We start from the raw sequence: 18,682 nt of genomic DNA, 5'->3' as shown, positions 1-18,682 counted from the left end.
CACAGCCTCGACTTTTTGTGCACTTACAAGAGAAACCCTGTTTATAATATTATGGACATTTCAGCAGCTATCCAAAGACAAAATCGCTATTCAATTCAAGTAGTTAGCCTCGCTCCAAATCTATTTTCTTTGTACCCGTTTGCTGGCGCTTTTTCATTTTGGGGTATGGGGCCAGACACACGCCTGGCGCAAAGAAAAGCGTTAAGTTGTACAAAATCAACTTCCTTCCTCGCTTTCTTCCTGCCGCGGCTAAATGGTAGACTGGCTGGCTGACTGGGTGGCTTCTGGCGGGCAACTGTAATCCAGCGTAGCCGTCCAGAACTTTGAGGCAATCCCAGACGGGGCAACCGAAAACTTTTGAGCGCATTTTGGGCCTTAACATAAAGTTGTCTGCGCGGCGCCATCGAACAATACAACTTGCATGGCAACTAAGGTGGATGAGGTGCTGGGACGGAGCAGTTGAGGCAGCAAAGACTCCACATGCTCAAGCACCAGCAGCAGCAGCTGACAAGCAAAACAACCAGTTAATTTCCAAACTGTGCAAAAGTAGCCCCGAAAAGTGCGACAAGCTGTGCAAAGAGGGTGGTGCAGGGTGTCTGCTAGGGTCGTTTCGTGGTCAGACTTGATTTGATACACCGCAACTAGTTCAAAACTATAGTGGAGGGGCCAGCACATCAAATGTACTGGGGTATTGTCTGCGTGTGTGGGACTGCAACTTCGACTGGACTGGTTTTTAGTTGGGCGCAGTTTAGGCCCGTCCCGGCAATAGAACTACAACAACAGCTGTGCGAAGCTCGATGGACTGGCTGGTCAGCGGCAGCGGCAGCGTCAGCGTCAGCGTAAAAACTATAAAACTTGTTTCTGTCCAAACACGGAGGCACGTTCGGAACCACTGTCCAGCTCTCTCGGCCCCTGCTAACCTCACTGTATTTGTGTATATATAAAAGCTCGCCCTACTGCAAGCCAGTCTAAAATATCTTCCGGTTAGCAGCAGCAGCTACAACAACGCAGACAACAACCACAACAACAACAACTGTGCAACACGCCATTTGGACGCAGTTCCGTCGACGGCTTTCAGAGATTTTCTATTGTTAAGAAGGCGGTTCCCAAAAAGCCGCCACCGCCGCAGCCGCCGCCGTCTGCTTTGGTCTTTTCTTGCCTTTTTTTTCTGTTTCACGCCGTTCGCATTTTTCCATTGTTTGTTGTGATTTGGAGAATTACGAAATTCTCTAGTGAACGAGGCTGAAACCCAGAGCGGTGGCTGTAGGGTAAGAGTACGAGATATGGATCTATTGTAGTTTCGCAATAAATTTTATAAAAATAGAGGTTTTAGTGCTTTTGCAACTGTATGCTTCGATCAGGCGACTGTAAAACCTATGGATATAAAAAGCAGAGGAGATAATTGCAAGTGGACAATAAAGTTTTAATGTTAAAAATACATTTAAACGGAAAATATTTATTATTAACAATCGCTTGCCCTCAATAGGCAGTATTTGTTTGGGTGGATAATATGGAATTCTTATAAACAATTTACTTGAAATTATTTCATTCTGCTGCTTTTTCAGTTCTGCAATCTTGAAACAAGTAATCAAAATTCCTATGATATTTAGCTTCGGCCCATCGATAAATGTTTATAAGCTTCATTTGTGAATACACGATTCCCATAATTAATTTTTTCCATTCAATTTCAAAACAATATTATTATTATTATTTGTATATCTCTCTCATCATTATGGCAACAACAAACTTACGAAATGATTGAAAGGTCAACAAAGTGACGAAGTTCAATGCCATAGATCATAGTCTCTCTCTCTGTCTCTCTCTCTCTCTCTCTCTTGCTCTTACTCTTCCTCTCTTTTTATTCGTTAATTGATTGTTAAAAGATCATCAGAAATAAAAATAAAAATTAATTAACTGCGCGTTTAAATGGAAAAAAGGCCTTGGTTCAATTTTGAAGTGATTTCACACTTAAAAATCACAAGTGTAAAAAAATAAATCTGAAAATCTTTTACAGTATATATTTACACATGTATGTATCATATATCGTATATTAAATATTATACATCAGTGCAAAGAAGATCTCTTATCGAATAAATTATCTTTTATATAAAAAAAAATTCACAAATAAAAGAAATGGAAAAAAATAACTTTGTTAAACTTATTTGTTTTTTAACTTCAATACAAACACTAAATTGCTAATTTTCGATTCAGGTCATTCAAATAAATATGTCAGACTTTGTTTCAATCTAATGTTGGTATTTTACTCTTAAATAACCCAGTACGAGGCTATTTGCAATCGCCCACTTCATATTCCAGTTGCACCTCATGTGCAAAGCGCCTTAGCAACCGACAAAATTGGCTATCAATTCACGTAGCCCCAAACTCCCATAACCCATTTACCTAACAAAATACTCTCTGCACATCACATTAGGGGCAATAGCGATTTTTAATGAACATAACTAAGTTAGTTGGGTGGAATATGTGTTTTATTTTTGCTGTTTCTTTGATGATGTGAAACTGACATTCTATTCGCTGCTTCAGTGGGAAGTAGGAAGAGAAGAAGACATAAAAAAAACAAGCGGTAAATGGTTAAGGGAAATATTTACGACTATCACATACCCTGTGTTTTAGTGCTAATCTAACATCAAACGTACACAACTTAGATTTTATATTAATGAACGTACACATCAGTTGTATTTTCTATTTTATATCAATGTTACCTATTAAATACATTTACATATAATTAACGCATTCAGCTTACACTCGACAAAGCAGAGTATAAACTCAAACAAACAAAATCAAATAGATGCGAACCATGTGAATATGAAACAATATGTAATTTCTACGCAAAAATCTCTGTACATCGGCCGACGGCAGGCGTAACAGCACAACAGAAATAATAACATGAAACATTGAAGACAGTGGGAAGAGGGAGGCGGGCAGTGGGGAATAACTCAAAAGAAAAAAGACGTGGCAGCAGCAGAAAATTGACGTTGATGTAGTTGACTTACCCACTGAGGCTGATGTTGATGCTGGTGCAGCTGCTGTGCGAGTGAGAGAGCCGCTGGGCGGCTGACCTGAGCTTTGGGGGCCACTCGCTGTCGCTTGGAATGTGCCCGCTGTTGCGTTTTTTTTTTGTTTCTGCTTTTTGCTTTTTTCTTTCAAGCCAATGCCGGCGTCAATTGTTGTTATTGTTGCTTCTTTTTTGCTGGGCAAAAAGGTGACGGCACTCGTTCGCTGTCTCTGCACCTCTGCCTACATTCGTTTAACTCTTTCTTTCGCTGCAATAAACTACCGTTACTTTGACTGAAGGGCATCCACACACATACACAGATGCAAACACAGAAACCGCACCGCAAATATTTCAAACAATTACATTTTGTATTTTATTTTTTTTGCGCTTATTCACATATTAAACAGGTTTTTTTCGATATTTTTTCTTTTGACAAATTAATAAAATTAAATAAATATACAAGAAAAATAAATAGTTTTTTATGTTACGTTTCGCGGCATAGCGCAAAACCAGAACAAAACAAAAAGCACGCGACGCACGTATTGCTGCAAGCAGCAAACGGCAACCAGAAAGCAACGGGCAGCGACGTGTTGGCTTCTGCTACCTCAATGTCAACGTCGACGTCGACGTCGCAACGCGTCGGCAGCCGCACATTGACTAAATTGAATTTCTGGCCTGCAATTTGCGCTTTTAATTGAATCATTAAAAAGAGGGCAAAAAGATTATGATTACGCCATTTATGCTCCTAAGTCTAGCCCCACAACTCAAATGCCCCCCTTTCACATCATTGTTGTAATTGTTCCGATTGCCTTTTGGTTGCTGTATGTGTTGGAATGGGTGAGTGTGTTCGTATGCATTTGTATTTGAATATTTGTTTATTTCATGCCAATTACATTGGCAACTGAAATATTTAATTACAGCCCCAGGCGCAAATGCAATTTAAAGCAAATTACATATTTGTAATGGTTTGTAATTGAACTGTTTTAGTCCACAAATAAATTGTTTCAACAAACTCACACACTCACACACACACGCGCGCTATCGCACACATGGAAACGGATACGCAGCCTCATGCACAAACAAAAACCAGACAGACAACTATTTTTACAGCCTACGCTACCGCCTGCTGCGCTGTTGCTGCTGACGCGTTCGAAGCTGCAGAACGCTTCGACTTGCTAACTTCTTTTTCTTTAGAAAAATAAAGTTTTTTTTTTCTGTTCCTGTATGCTTTTGCTCTTAGACGATGTACTCAATATTCATTAGCTATAATTTTCACTTGGCGGCATTTCAAAACTCACATATAAACAACGTGCAGAAGAACTTTAACACAAACACAAACGCGCGAGCGTTGCTTGGTGAACTGATTTTATAAACAAAGCCGCCGACGCAATTTAAATCGACGGCCGCGACACATCCGTACGCGACCAAAGAAGAAGACAAACTAATAACAGGTGTTCAACAGGTGACCAAGCTGCCAACTGAACTAAAAGTTGAGTGGGACTGCCAACTTAGTTTCTAATCACTGAATTTTGAGTTTAACATCACACAAATCAGCTGATTGTTCTGTTGTGTTAAATAACATACAAGCACTATGTTATAGTAGTATTAACCAAAATTGAAATTTTGTATGTGAAATACTTTTGATATAACTAGAAATTTGTTTAACTATGTAATATTTTATTAGTATTTTCTAAACATAACATTAGGATTCTGAATATTAAAGTATTCAAAATTTACTACCTGTTGCTGTATTTATTTGTTGCTACACGGCCCTAACCATTGGTTAAATAAGGGGAATTATATTTAACATGTTTACTGGTTATATAGAAGTTTTACTGTATACGAATTTACTTTAAAAATAAATAAACTAAGGTAAAGCTTCCTAATAAAATATTAGCTTTGTCGCACCATTATTGAAATAATGTAACTTAACTTTTTTTCGGAGTTTTGTAATTAAAATAGATGACACTATTACAAGCAAATACAACAACCGAAAAATACCCATAGTAGCCAGCTGTAGATGGCGCAACTTCATCTTCGGACGTAAACGAGTACACAAACCAAAATATATAAGGACAATGCGAACTGTAGATGGCGAAACGATATCAATTACAATTAGCAAAGACATAAACCAAAACCATAGATGGCGCAAGGCTATGACTTCTACTTGACAACGATGCTTACATTTTTAGAGTTAGACTTGACAAATCGCTTATTTATATTATCTGATTTTAGCTGTAGATGGCGCAATTGCAAATTGCAATTGATATCACGCTAAATGCAAAACTTCGCTGTTTAAAAGCCTTGCAAATCTAAGAGTTTTTAAAAGCTGTAATTCACCCGAAACTCCACTGAAAGCCCACACAGTTATACACTTTTTTTTGTAAACAAATTCTTTATATTTGCTTGTATTTTTCAGTTTGTTTTTCAAATATTTTTTTGTAATTTTTTATATTTTTTTTTTTTGTAAAACTTTGTTTTAAGATGTTCTCTCATTTATCTTTTTGTTTTGTTTGCATTTGTATATAAATAATAATACTTATGGCTACAATATAGTAAACGTTTTTCGATTTTGCTTCATGTTCTTGTTGTTTTTATGTAGTTTTTGTCTACCAAATATTATTTGCTGTGATTTGTTTTTCTGCAAAATTGATATTCTTCCAATTTCTTATTGTGTGTATGTGTTTTTGCGTGAGTGTAAGTGTGTGTATGTGAGTGTGAAATCGAAAAACTGCAACAATTGCAACTAACAAAGCTAAAGTTACATGTCATACGCGCTAATATAGATATATTTATCATATATATACTATATATGTATATATAATTCTGTTTTTGCTTTTAACTTAGATGCTAGAAGTTGTTCTCTTCATTACATTTGACATTTTACAATATTTACACTTAAAAAAATTTGCTAATAGTTTTCATTTGTCATACCATTTTCTTCTCTTAGTTTTTTTTTCTCATTTTCAATACAATTGCAATTATCTCTGCTAGCGCCCCCTGTCGGCGATTGCTTGTTGTCTGGGCTTTTAGGTAAAAACGGATTGGGCGGCTTTTTATAGGGGGTGGTCGGATGGGGGGAAGTGTTAGGGGGAGGGACGGGGCAACATGCACGTTCACAACCTGAGCATAATTCGAAATTACGTTAACAGTATTTCTGTTTCATTTCTTTGCTACAACAATTACACATATTGAATACTGCTTGGAATTGGGCTGTGGCGCCACCTGGACAGGCGTGACCCGCACGCTAAGCCCGGCGGCTGCCACAGCCGATGTCTCCGGCGCAATCAAACACCTACAACTGATACTAACTGCCGACCATAATGTGAGCGGGCTGTTCCAGCTCGTTGGAGCTAACGACCGTTGCGCTTAAGCCACTCTTGAACAGCTCGTCGGAGCTGAGCTTGCAGCTGGGCACCAGCTCGGTGAACTCCGACCCGAGACCGAACTCCATGTCCAGGAATCCGTATTCCCACGTGTTCGCGCCTGCCGACACGTTCGAGCTGATGCTGCTCACATAAGAGGATGTCAGCGAGTGCGTCGCGGAGGAGATGGTCGACAGAGTAGTGAACGTGGCCGTTGTGGACGAGGCCGAGGAGTGACTGCTGCTCTGGCTGGCGCTCGCCTGCACCGTGGTGAAGCTGCCGCTGAACGCTAGAGTGGAGCCACTGCTCGCTATGCAAACGGGCACCGCTGTGGGCGTGGCGGCGGCTGGGAGTATGTTGAACAGATCGTTGTTGTTGAGCGGATCCAGCGCCGACTGCGAGCTGAGGCTGAGCACCGAGCTCCAGTTAATGGAGCGCGTCGAATCGTCGTCCGCATAGCCCGAGTCGCTTGAGTCACAGGCGCTGACCGCGCTCGTTGCGGCGCTGCTGGGGCTGCTGCTGCTACTGCTGCTGGTGGAGGTGGCGCTCGAGCACGGCGCGGCCGGACCCGCTGTCGCTGGGGCGGCTGCGCTGCTGCTGCTGTTGTTGCTGCTGCTGCTGCTGGAGCTGACGATGGCAGGGATGACGCTAGCACTGCTCGCCGCATTAGCAGCGGGCGGTGCAGCGGCTGCTGCTGCAGCCGCGACTGCGACTGCTGTCGCTGTCGTCTGACAGGTGGGGAAGGGCGTGGCACGGCCCGATTGCGACTCCCGGAAGGGATAGTGATCGTAGGGATGTAGCGTGGTGCTGCACGACGTATCACAATTGCTGGTCGCCGAGACGGCTGCCACATGTCCAGGCTGGGCCACTGGAAAGCCACCAGGAGCAGCTGCAGCAGCTGCCGATCTGTATGGCGGCGGCGGCGCCTCCAGCCGCTCGTGATAGCCAAGCGGCGCTTGCGGCTGAAAGCTAGGCGCCTGCGCCAGCTGCTGATAGTGATCCATGTTGGCCAGCCGAGCGCAGTTCAGCACAGGCGCGTAGTCTTGATGATGCAGCGGCGCTGGGGGAACTTGCTGCTGCTGCTGCTGCTGCTGTTGCTGCTGCTGCTGCTGCTGCTGCTGCTGTTGCTGTTGCTGCTGCTGTTGCTGCTGCTGCTGCTGCTGCTGCTGATAGGCCGGATGATATTGAGCTGCCTGCGCGGCGGCAGCAGCTGCTGCGGCTGCTGCCTGCTGATGATGCTGCTGCGCCGCATGATGCAGCTCCTTGGCCTCCGCCTCGATCTCTCGGTCGATGCGCTTCAGCGTGTTGCAGATGAGCACCGAGCGGTAGAGCGACTGCTCCGACACCTGGCGAAAGCGTGAGAGCTTGAACATGGACAGATTGCGGATCTTCAGGCGCGTGTCCTTGTAGCAGCTGCGATTGGCACTGCACCAGCCGCCACGTCCGTCGCAGCAGCGCTTCAGCGGCAGGCCGTGCAGCGGCAGCGGCAGCCCACCAGCCACGAACGGAGCCGGCGCGGCGACTCCATTGCTGCTGGGCAGCGCGCTCGTTGGCGTGGCTGTGGCCACACTGCTGCAGCCCAGATCCAAATAGGACTTGCCGTTCTCTGCACAGCGTATGGTTTGCTGTGGTGCCTGCTGCGCGTAGACGACTCCCACGCCGCCGCCATTCTCATAGAATTGCTGCTGCTGCTGCGCAGAGCTGGGCGTGGCCGCGGCACCGCTTGTCGCTCCGGCTGAGCCGGCGCCAGCTGCGGCGCCTGTCGTTGTCCACTGAGGCGGTGCGAAGCCTCGCGGCGTCATATGCTGCGGGCTGCCGGTACGCGAGCAATTCTGCTGCGGGAACGGCTCCGAGTAGTAGGAGGGCCGACTGCCATAGCCGGGAGGGTAGCTGCGCTGCTGCTGCGCTGCTGCGGCGGCAGCTGCGGCCGCCTGTTGCTGATGTTGTTGCTGCTGCTGCTGCTGTTGCTGCTGCTGCTGCTGCTGTTGCTGCTGCTGCTGCTGCTGTTGCTGCTGCTGCTGCTGCTGCTGTTGCTGGGCAAACGGATGATAGCGAATGGGACAGTAGGTGGGTATAATACTCTCCTCCTCCTCGTAGTCATCTTCAAAGTCATCGTCGTCGTCGTCCAGCTCGTCGGCGCTGAGCAGCGTGGTGGCTAGCGTCGAGCGCGTGGCTATGCTGCCCCAGGGATCGCTCGGCACGGCCACCGCCTGCAGCTTGGAGATGCAGTCGACGGGCTCGCTGTTGGCCGCTGCCACGGGTGACGCCGCCGTTGCCCAAGGCTCGCAGGGCACTGCGGCAACCACCTCGAGCTTGGCGATGTTGTCCTCGGGTATCGCGGCACTCGCTGTGGGTGGCAGCGGCACCTCCGCGGGACTCTTGATGTTGCTGCTGCTGCTGTTGTTGTTGCTAGTAACTTCGTCACCGTTGCTAATAATACTATGCGCTGGCTTCGCGGGCTCCACGTTGTTGTTGTTGGATTCCGTGAGCTGTTCCGTGGGCGTCTTTTGCTGCTGCTGCTGCTCCTCGAGCGATTCCAGGTAGTTGTTGTTGTTGATGGCCCATTTGTTGGCCTTCACCGGGGGCGGGGCACAGTTGCCAGTGTACGTGGTATTTGCATCCTTGCTGTCAAAGGTCAGCTCATGCTTCCGCTTGGTAGCGGCTGTTGCTTGAAGACCCATTGCTGAATTAACCTGCAAACAGAATCAAAAATTGTCCCGATTAAAGTTTGCCGTCATAAATTGTATAAAATAGGCAAGGCTCACAAGGCAAGACTTAAACATACCCTGTAATACAGAAAAAGCCTGAAAAACTGAAAGTTCATCTTTCTAACTCAATCATGCTATCAGCAATATTTATATATATGCATATCCAATATATATATATATAGAGAGAGAGAGGGAGAGGGAGAGGGAGCTTACATCCAGCCTTGCATTGCACTCCAATGTAGCTCATTGCTCGCAGAGCACAGCGCATAACAAGCATCTGAATGCCGTCTCATAAATTGTGAACCACTGCACAAAGCAGTAGCAGCCAATGAGTGAGCCACCCAGAGCCACCCAGCGCCAGCTTGTGCCTCGCAGCCAATGTCAGGCGCCTGTCTACGTGCCCAGGGCCCAGGACAACGACAAAGGGCACAAAAACTTATCAAGAAAATGGAAGTCGCACGGCAACAACAAGAAGAACTCACACCCAGCATGCCCAGTCGAGCTCATCGCAGCCACCACCAGCACCACCAACACTGCAGCATAATGAAAATGGAGAGACAGTCAGCCAGCCAGCCAGCCAGCCAGCCAGGCAGCCACCCTCGCCACTAACTGGCTGGCATTGCTCATCAGTGCTGCTGCTCGAAATCTTCTTAAAATAAAACAAGGCAACAGCGAGGGAGACCGCTGCAGGGTCAGAGGCATCAGCGTGGGACTGAGTCTGGGACTGGCAGCCGCTGAGGCTGATGGCTTCAATGTCTTAGCGTTCATTACTTCCGCCTTTTGCGTGAGTTTCTCGAAACTATTTTTGGGGGCCGCGTTTTCATGATTTTGGAAATTCACAATGAATAACAATGCCACAGCGCCTAGCGAGCGTTGCGTTGCAAAGTTTTGATGCAATGGGAATTACTAAAGAGTATTTCGATGAGCACTGATGCTCGATCAACTGGCAAAGAGCCTCAGAACTAGCTGAAGTATTCTATATAGACAAATATATATATATCACTAAGAGATATGCTCCTAAAGCTTATAGACAGACGGACTAAAGTTTTGAGCTCAATCGATCAACTGTGAATCAGTTGAAATATTTATCTATATATATATATATACAGATATATATATATTTATAAATCTCTACTATAATTCTACTAGAACATTAATCGCCCTTGCATTGCTATATTTTGGCAGTGTTGCCACCCTATCTGCATGCTTGAGCACTCTCCCCTGGCCTCGTTCAGCAGCTCTGCCAGCCGCGCTGCACATGAACGTTGCAAACGGCACAGATGTGTGAACGTTTCGTGGCATGAACGGGCCTTTGTCAGACTTATAAGGGTTGCCATATGCTCGTATATTTCTGCACTCGGAGGGGGAATGCGAGCCTGAGCCGCAGCCTGAGCCGCAAGCAAACGCATCGGGGTGAGTTTTCGTTTCGTTTCGTTTCGTTTTCGTTTGCAGTTTCTTGTTTTTTCATATATATATAAATATATATATATATTTTGTTATCGTCATCGAGGTCGTCGTCGCATGTGTTTCACATTTTCTTGCCCTTTTTCCAGCCCCGTTTGGGCTCTGTCTGCTTGTTTGTCAGCCGTCTGGGAGCTGGTTCGCTCTGCATTTGGTTGCTGCTCAGCGTCAGCCGCATCATCGTCGTCGCGTTTCATCCCTCGCGCGCTGTCTGCAGCTGTAGTTGCGGCATAGGGGCTGCCGGTCTAGACTTATGACTAACTGCGTCGAGCAGCTTGCGTCAACTGTGCCGCATCTTGAGGCCGAGCTGATCGCAGTTCCTCATAATCTTTGTCATCGATTCGTTGTTCGTTCTTTGTCAGCTGTACAGTACGTGTGTGTGTGTGTGTGTGTGTGTGTGTGTGAGTCACTGCCTGTGCTCGTTGCTCATTGCTCATTGCTCATTGTTTGCCATTGTCGCTGACCACACGGCGTATGTGGAATGCCTGAGACAAGCGCATTGCGCATACGCCGCGTGCGCAAGCCGAGCTGTGGGGGCTTGAAAGCTGCTCTCCCATTAAAAGCTCAGCTGCAAAGCTTGCAAACGGAAATCAAAATCCCAAAGACAACAAACACAAATAACTTTCTACGCTAATTTGCCTTCAAAAAAAGTTGTTACAACAGCGAGCGGAGAAATTGTTGTTGCCGCAGTTGGTGTGAGTTAAAAAGTGTTGCTATCATTATAAGCAACAACAGCAACAACAGCAACAACTTCGCTGGCCGAAAGTCATCTTCGAAGCAGCCAAGAGAGCAGCAACATGATTTGAGCTGCGTTCACTGAGATTGCAACTGCGACTGTTGGCAGTTGAATTTTATTGCCACACCAGCATCAGCATCAGCATCAGCATCAGCATCAGTCAGCTAGCCAGTCAGCCAGTCAGCCAGTCGGTCCGTCAGCCAGTTGCAAGCAGCTACAGCTACAGCACTCACAAAAGCCAGTCAGGCAGCCCCGTCAAGCGTTCGTTGCTTTTTTACGCTTCGCCAGCAACTCGTTTCAGCTGGCAGCGACGACGACGACGACGACGACGGAGATGGCAGCGGTAAGTGAAGACGGAGACGGAGACGGGGCCAGAGACAGAGAAGCAGACGGCAACTGGCTCCAAATTGACGGCTGAAGCTGACTCGAAAGCTCGCACGCAGCGGTGCAGTTGTTACTGCTGCTGCTGCCGCTGCTGCAACGACAACGACAACAGCAACAGCAACAACAACATCGTCGTCGTTGTCGTTGTCGTTGTCGTTGTCGCTGTCCGTCGCTACCTTCAAATTCCACAATATTCAAGTTTCAGGTTATGAGCCAACCAAGCGACCGAACAAACGAACCAAATGAACGACCAAGCGACCGACCCAGCGACCGTCCAACCAGCCAACCTGAGAGCCAGTCATCGTCAACAACAACAACAACAGCAACAGCAGCAACACGAAATGTTTGCCCGAAAGCCAAAGCCAAGCCGAGAGCCGCAGAGTCTCAGAGCCAGGCCAACAGTTGAAACCTCGCAACGTCCGCTTCGCTGCACAGTGGCGCAAAAACAAATGAAAATTATAAAAAATTTCTAAATAATTATGAAATTAGTAATTTATAATTAGGAATTTAAGTATACTTTGTAAATAATAATAATAATAATAATAAAATAATAATAATAAAATAATTATGAAATTAGTAATTTATAATTAGGAATTTAAGTCTACTTTGTAAATAATAATAATAATAATAATAATAATAAAATAATTATGAAATTAGGAATTTAAGTCTATAAATAATGCCCAATCGAAGCTCTGATCAAATATCTCTAATCAGTTAGGCAATAAATGAATTATTTTTATTTTGTTTATTGAGTTAGCTGTGAGAATTCAAGAAGAAAATAATAAATCAAGAGCTAAGGCAAAAATTTGAATAGACTTAAAGTCTGAAATGTTTAGAGTTTGGTTCCACTGTGCCGGCCTTGCTTGGCTCAACTCAAAAGTCGACTTCAGCAATAAAGTCGGTCGCTGGCTCGATTGCCTGCCTGCTCAGGGGTCTGGGCCTGGCTCACAACTCTGGCTCTGGCTCTGGCTCTGGCTCTGGCTCTGTCTGCGGCGCTGTGTTTTGTGGCCACTTTGAATTCTTTAGTTGAAACAACGTGCGATAGCAGCAAATACGAAACGAAACTCAACAACAACAACAACAAAATCAACGGCGACTGAAAAAAAACCCAAGTTTCAGCTTTCGACAAAGCCAAACTGCGGGCCAGCTCTCGGCTCTGAGCCGCCGATCTCACAAGCAATTTAAATACACAAAGCACAAAGAGGAAGAAGAAACTTTATAAACATAAAAAAGAGCGACGAAGAAGAGGAGGAAGAAGAAGAAGAAGAAGACAACGAAGCAGCAGCAACAGCAACAGCAACATTGGAGCAACATAATAAAAACCAGCTCCAACTTTTCGAGACCAAGACCCGAGTTCAACTTGGAACTGGCGACGGCGACGGCAACGGCGACGGCTACAGCGAATGGCGGCTGCTCATCATAATAAAAATGAATTGAATTGAAGACGGGCTGCAGAGATGGTCTCCATGGTTCGTGGCTGGTCTCTGGGCGAGGGCGTAGCGTTCAAGATGACGGCGCTGATATGTGCGACGATTGCTCGTTGTTGTTGCTGCTGTTGTTGTTGTTGTTGGCGATGTTTCCCATGCTGGTTGTTGGCATCGGCTCTGGGTGAAAACTTGGCTGTACACCCACAACTAACAATGCGCGAGCAACGGCAGGCGGGGAGCCTGGGTACGCAGTTATTTGCTTATAGCGGCACATGACGTTGTGGGAAAGCAAAGGGTTTGTTTTTTCCGCCTTTTTTGTAGTTTTCAAATGAAACTAGCCTAAATACGAAAACAATCGCAGTCGCAGTCGCAGTCGCAGTCGCAGTCGCAGTCACAGTCACAGTCACAGTCACAGTCACAGTCGTCGTCAGTCTTGATGTTGTTGTTGATTATAATGATGATGATGTTGGTGAGGCTGTTGCAAGGTTAATACGCTTGCAAGGCGGGTGGAACGGCTGCGGGCAGTGGGTAGTTTGTTATATGCGCATATTTTGCGTCGGCCATTTCATGTTGCCGCACGAAGTGCGCCACACGACTGAGAGAGTCCGATGTGGATGCTCGATGGCGGAGTCGCCGTCGCTGTCGTCGATTGGCACTGCAGGAAGCGCCGCACAAAAGCGAAATCAGCTGTTTTTGGCGAATTTAGAGCAATTTTCAATGCGGCCGCTTTGGTGGTTTTGGTTTTTCGATATGTATATATATATATATATATGTGTGTGTGTGTGTGTGTGTGTGCGAGGGGGACTTTTTGCTGTTTCTTTTTTTGCTGTGCCGTGTCGAAGATTTATAAGCAGCGACAGCAGCAGAGAAGTTGGCGTCGCGCAATTGGTGACATTGAAAATTTGCAAGGCTCGGCTGATGAACGGGGCGTAGGACGGGTTACGGACTGCGGGTTACCCTGTCAGTATGTCCATGCACGTACATATGTTTGACAGTCAGCTGTGGCCAGTCACACACACACACACACACACAGAGACGAGCACGCGTTGGTGGCTGCTGTATAAGAATGGCGCCCCAGTCATGGCTTTTGGTCAATGAACCGACGTTGCTCCTTCTTTTTTTTTTTGCATATGTATAAACAAAGGAACGCGCGCCGGAAATTGAAATCGGAATCAGCTGTTTGACCGAATTCGTGGCAAGGACATACGAGCATTTCTTGAAAAATGAGCTGAGCACTCGACAATCCTGCGACCCAGTGCCTAAGCCCTGCTACCTAGGCTCGAGCACTAATCCTCACAAAGGATGCAGCGCATTAGCCACGCTGTGGATTCGGGGCTCAGGGCTAAGCAACGCTCTTTCGTTCCCAATCGGTCGCTACCTGCGACCGATCGATCAAAACTGCAACTGACACTTTTTCTGAGAGTTGAGTTGAGAGTTGAGTCGCTTGTGGCAGGGGCAGCGGGGCATCAAATCAATTCGAAATCAACCTGTAGAGGGCAGCTAATAAGAAACGGATTAGAGTTGATGGGGAAAAGGATCTATTCATATAATTTAGGTACACATGTATCTGCTCTGGAATGTCTTTATCATTCAGAAAGATACTGGGTATGCTTATTTATATATGTATGTATGTATGTGTATTGGCTGTGTGTACATATTCGATATTCCTCTTCAATGCGTAAGCCTTCTTCAACTTACGTGCATATAAATTTTATGTGTATTTCCCCCGATAACCTTCATGTTCTATCCTTTCCCTGCTTATCTATCAACAATACCAAGAACACCTTACGTCATTGCCCTGCCAATTTGCCAGAGCTAACTGTGCCCCAGCCCTGAGGATTTGCTTTACCAACTGACTGATTGAATGATTGACTGCCTGACTGACTGCCTGATAACTGAACAACTAAGCGCAATGATCACCATATCAGTACATCAGCATGCAAATTGGTGCGAGCGTGAAAAGCTAACGGCAATTTTTGTTGCTGCTGCTGTCGCTTATCACGAGCAGCTGATAAGACAAATGCGAATCAACATCGGGCAGCGGCAAGTGCGCGAATTGCTGCGAACCAGGGCTGGCCGAAAAAAACAGCACGGCACACAGAAAGAAAAAACGACAATTGCCGTTAACAATCGTCATCGTCATTTTCGTACACTGCGCAAATTGCACAGCGGCTATGAAACGCGGCCGTGCCAGTGCTACAAACAACAACAGCAACAGCCAAAGCCAAAGCTATCAAGGCGTACGTTCACCAAGCCGCTCGCAGCGACCCGCTTGGTAAACACAAAAATACAACAACAAATACTATTGAAAAAATGTCTGTAAATATGTATGTGTGTGTGTCTGTATGTGTACACACTGAAATATACAGCCAGGCCCGGCCAGTCAGCTAACAACGGCAGCAACAACAACGTTGACGTCGCTCTACACACAATTTCCACATCGCAGCCGGGCCGCGCAATGCTGACTCGGCGTCAGTGTGGAATGAGAGAATGCCATATAAAAATACACACAAACACACATACATGCACAGCTATACAGCGAGAGCGAACGAGCGAGTACAGTCGCACAGTTAAAAATAAAGTGTGGGTCGAAACGAAGAGCGGGGAGAGCTGCTGAGTAGCAGAAGAAGAGTGAGCGTGTATGCGTGCGTGTGCGAGTTTCTGTATGCGAGTGAGTGAGGGTAAAAACAACAAAGCAGCGACAGCGACGGTGCTGCTGCTGGTAAATAATGATGGAACAACAACACAACGCTGTATTCGAGTCTGTTGTATATGTGTGTGTGTGTGTGTACGTGTGTATATACTGCTGCTGTTGCTGTTGATAGCGAGGGACGTAATATCGCAACGTTGCCCGTTCAAACGAGCGAACGAACGTTCGTTCCGAGACTCGAGTTTAATTTTGTAGTACGTAGCAGAAAAAGAGGCAACAACAACGACAACGACGAAAAATAAATGATGGCGGCAACGACAACGACAACGACAACGACAACAGCAACGGCGACTGCCTGTGCGACTGACTTGGCAGTGTTGCGTTCCGATTTTTGTTTCAAATTGTCGTTGTTGCTGCTTTTGGGTTTCGAAAACACTTTAAAGCGCAATAAGAAGAAGAAGCGCCCAGTAGCAGTAGCAGCAGCAGCAAACACCGTTTTCTAGTGCATTTCGCTTAGAATGGCAAAAACGGTTGGTCAGACTTTTATTGGAGGGTGCTTTGCTGTGAATGTTCTGCTCCTCGCTCGCATCGCTGCTGAGCTCGAGTACTCGCATTGGCATTCGCAATCATGCATACGTATATATACACATACATATCTGTATATGTATATGTGTGTATACGTGCATGTTATTTATTTGTATGAGCGCATGTATATATGAACGAATGCTGGCCTCGCATGTTTGCTGATTTGCCAAAGGTTGCCTCTGTGGTGGGTTATTATTGAGGAGCAGCGCGCGTAAATTGACGTCTTTTTGAATGAGCAAATCTAACTTAATGTTGTTTACTCTACAGATCCCGCTCGACTTTTACATTTGAATGTCTGTCGAATCAAAGCGATCTTATTATATGGCTATGCATACATACATGTTTTATTTTAACCACATTTGGTGAGCTTTAAATAATTGCATTGTATAAAGATAACGAAGTGATCAGTCATACAATTGGAATTCTCTAAGAAATTACTTAATTGTCTACTCTCTTGATCAACTCTAACAATATTTACTTATACATTAGCATATACCAATGTAATATCAGAAAAGTTTACATTTTATTTTTTCCAGTTCATTACGGTTTACACCGAATCAATCTACCTCGATCCTCATCAAAAGCTTCGAACCTTTCTCATACAAGCTTTCAATCTTTCTGTTCCTTAAAGCGCCGTATCATCGCCATTGCTTTAACGGTACTGTGCCGCATGTCCCCCGCTCCGATCCGCATTCAATAAAGTAAAGCACAGCAACAAAAGCAAAAACAAAAACAACTACTGTCGCTTTAACCATAACCGCCCACTAGGAGGGCGCCCAGCCATGACTATGACAACGAAGTTGACTCCCGCTACACCAAAAGCTGCCCACACACACCCACACACGCACACACACTGTTCGGAGCAGCCAGCAAGTGCGAGTGCAAAGCAGAGAGAAGGACAGAGATAGACAACCCCCAACACTCCGAACTGTTTATAAAATAACCTTATTTCGCACATACAACACTTACACACACACACATATATATATATATATATATATATACATATATTTATATATATACTATGTTGGTGTATGTGTGTGTGTGTGTTAGCCGCCAGAGCTCTAACACCCACGGGTTTGCCACGACCCCCTTGCCTGTGCCAACAGCTCGCCGCATCCTGCCTGTCCTCTGCGTCTCTTGCTCTCGTACTTTATGCCTGACATTATTATAATATTATATTCCTTATAATATAATGGGTTGGCAGCCAAAAACCACCTACACATCCACAGGCAATCATCCAGCCACCCACTTTTGTGTGTGGGTGTGTGTGTATGCATGTGTCTGTGTGTGTGTGTGTTGATCCTGCGCACTAGAATCGAGCGAGCAAGTCGAACCGGCTTTGTATCCGAACCCAAACCCGAACACCAAACCCCACAACGCACCCCGACTCCGAGCCTTTGCCGAAACGAAGCGAATCGTGAGCAGTGGGCTGGGGTGGTGCGGTGGTGGATTCTATGCGAGTGTGTGTGGTGAAATATGCCATGACGTATAAAAGCTAAAAACGTTGGCAAATATAATGAAATTGGGTGAAATGCGCTCTCGCCCTCTCGTTGGGCTGACATAATAAAGCCTACCACCAGCCCGCCAGGATGGCACGGACTACGGCTCGGTCTTCGGCACTGGCGCTGGCTCTTGCCATGGGTGGGTGATTGGGCTGGTGATGGTGGTGGTGGTGGTGGTGGTTTTTGGGCCATGATGCCATGAAAACCACTTTTCGAATTGCACGTTGTACGTGGGCAGAGCGAGAGACGTCCTCGTTGATTGTCAAACGTGGCGCGGGCGGTTGGCGGCGGGCGAAACGTAACGCAGCGCAACGCAACGCATGAGAAATGAAAATGGAAGAGCTTTGTAACAGCTACGAAAGGTCTGCGCGGTGGGTCGGCGGGTCGGCGGGTGGTGCGAAGACGGCGCTGTTAGTCTTCGCGTTACTGCGCTGCCGCCGCACGATAACTTTAATTTAGCTTAATGGAAATTTTAGCAGCTAAACGATTCCGTTGATTGTTGTTGGGTTATCCTTCGGCGCACTGCACACAGCGTCCAAGTGTCCGAGTGGCGAGCGCGCTAAGTAGGTGACGCAACCGCAAATTTGCGGCAAGCGATTTAATTGTGTGCGTGCATCTGCAGCAAAGCCATAAATGTATCTGTATCTTCATATATGTAGCTGCTGCAGTTTGTTGCTGTTGTTGTTGCATCTGCGCGTCACGTCATCGCTGCAACGCCGCACCATTTAAGTCGCCGGTAAATGCCCCCTCCTTCACTTGCCCCTTGCTGCGTGTTAGTTAGCCAGCGCAAACAAGTGCAAGTGATGCGCATTCATTGATAAGATTTTGTGCAACACGCTGGCTGCAGC

The 18,682-nt window shown here is 46.0% G+C and overlaps 1 protein-coding gene across 1 annotated transcript in view; it reads right to left on the bottom strand.

Annotated features, from left to right (window-relative positions):
• Window positions 1-5,505: 5,505 nt before the first annotated feature.
• LOC111604627 (centrosomal and chromosomal factor) overlaps window positions 5,506-18,682 on the bottom strand; it is a 34,585-nt gene continuing 21,408 nt past the window's right edge. The window contains exons 2-3 of the mRNA XM_023322755.2: window positions 8,310-9,071; window positions 5,506-8,276 (exon numbers count right to left, since the gene is read on the bottom strand). Of these exons, the coding sequence (XP_023178523.2) occupies window positions 6,321-8,276; window positions 8,310-9,071 (2,718 nt within the window). The 3' untranslated portion in view covers window positions 5,506-6,320. The remainder of the gene's footprint in view (window positions 8,277-8,309; window positions 9,072-18,682) is intronic.

Source organism: Drosophila hydei, unplaced genomic scaffold (genome assembly GCF_003285905.1).
Source record: "Drosophila hydei strain 15085-1641.00,03,60 unplaced genomic scaffold, DhydRS2 tig00000063-arrow-pilon, whole genome shotgun sequence".
NCBI classification, from domain to species: Eukaryota; Metazoa; Arthropoda; class Insecta; order Diptera; family Drosophilidae; genus Drosophila; species Drosophila hydei.
This window is presented reverse-complemented; position numbering and strand designations above follow the sequence as displayed.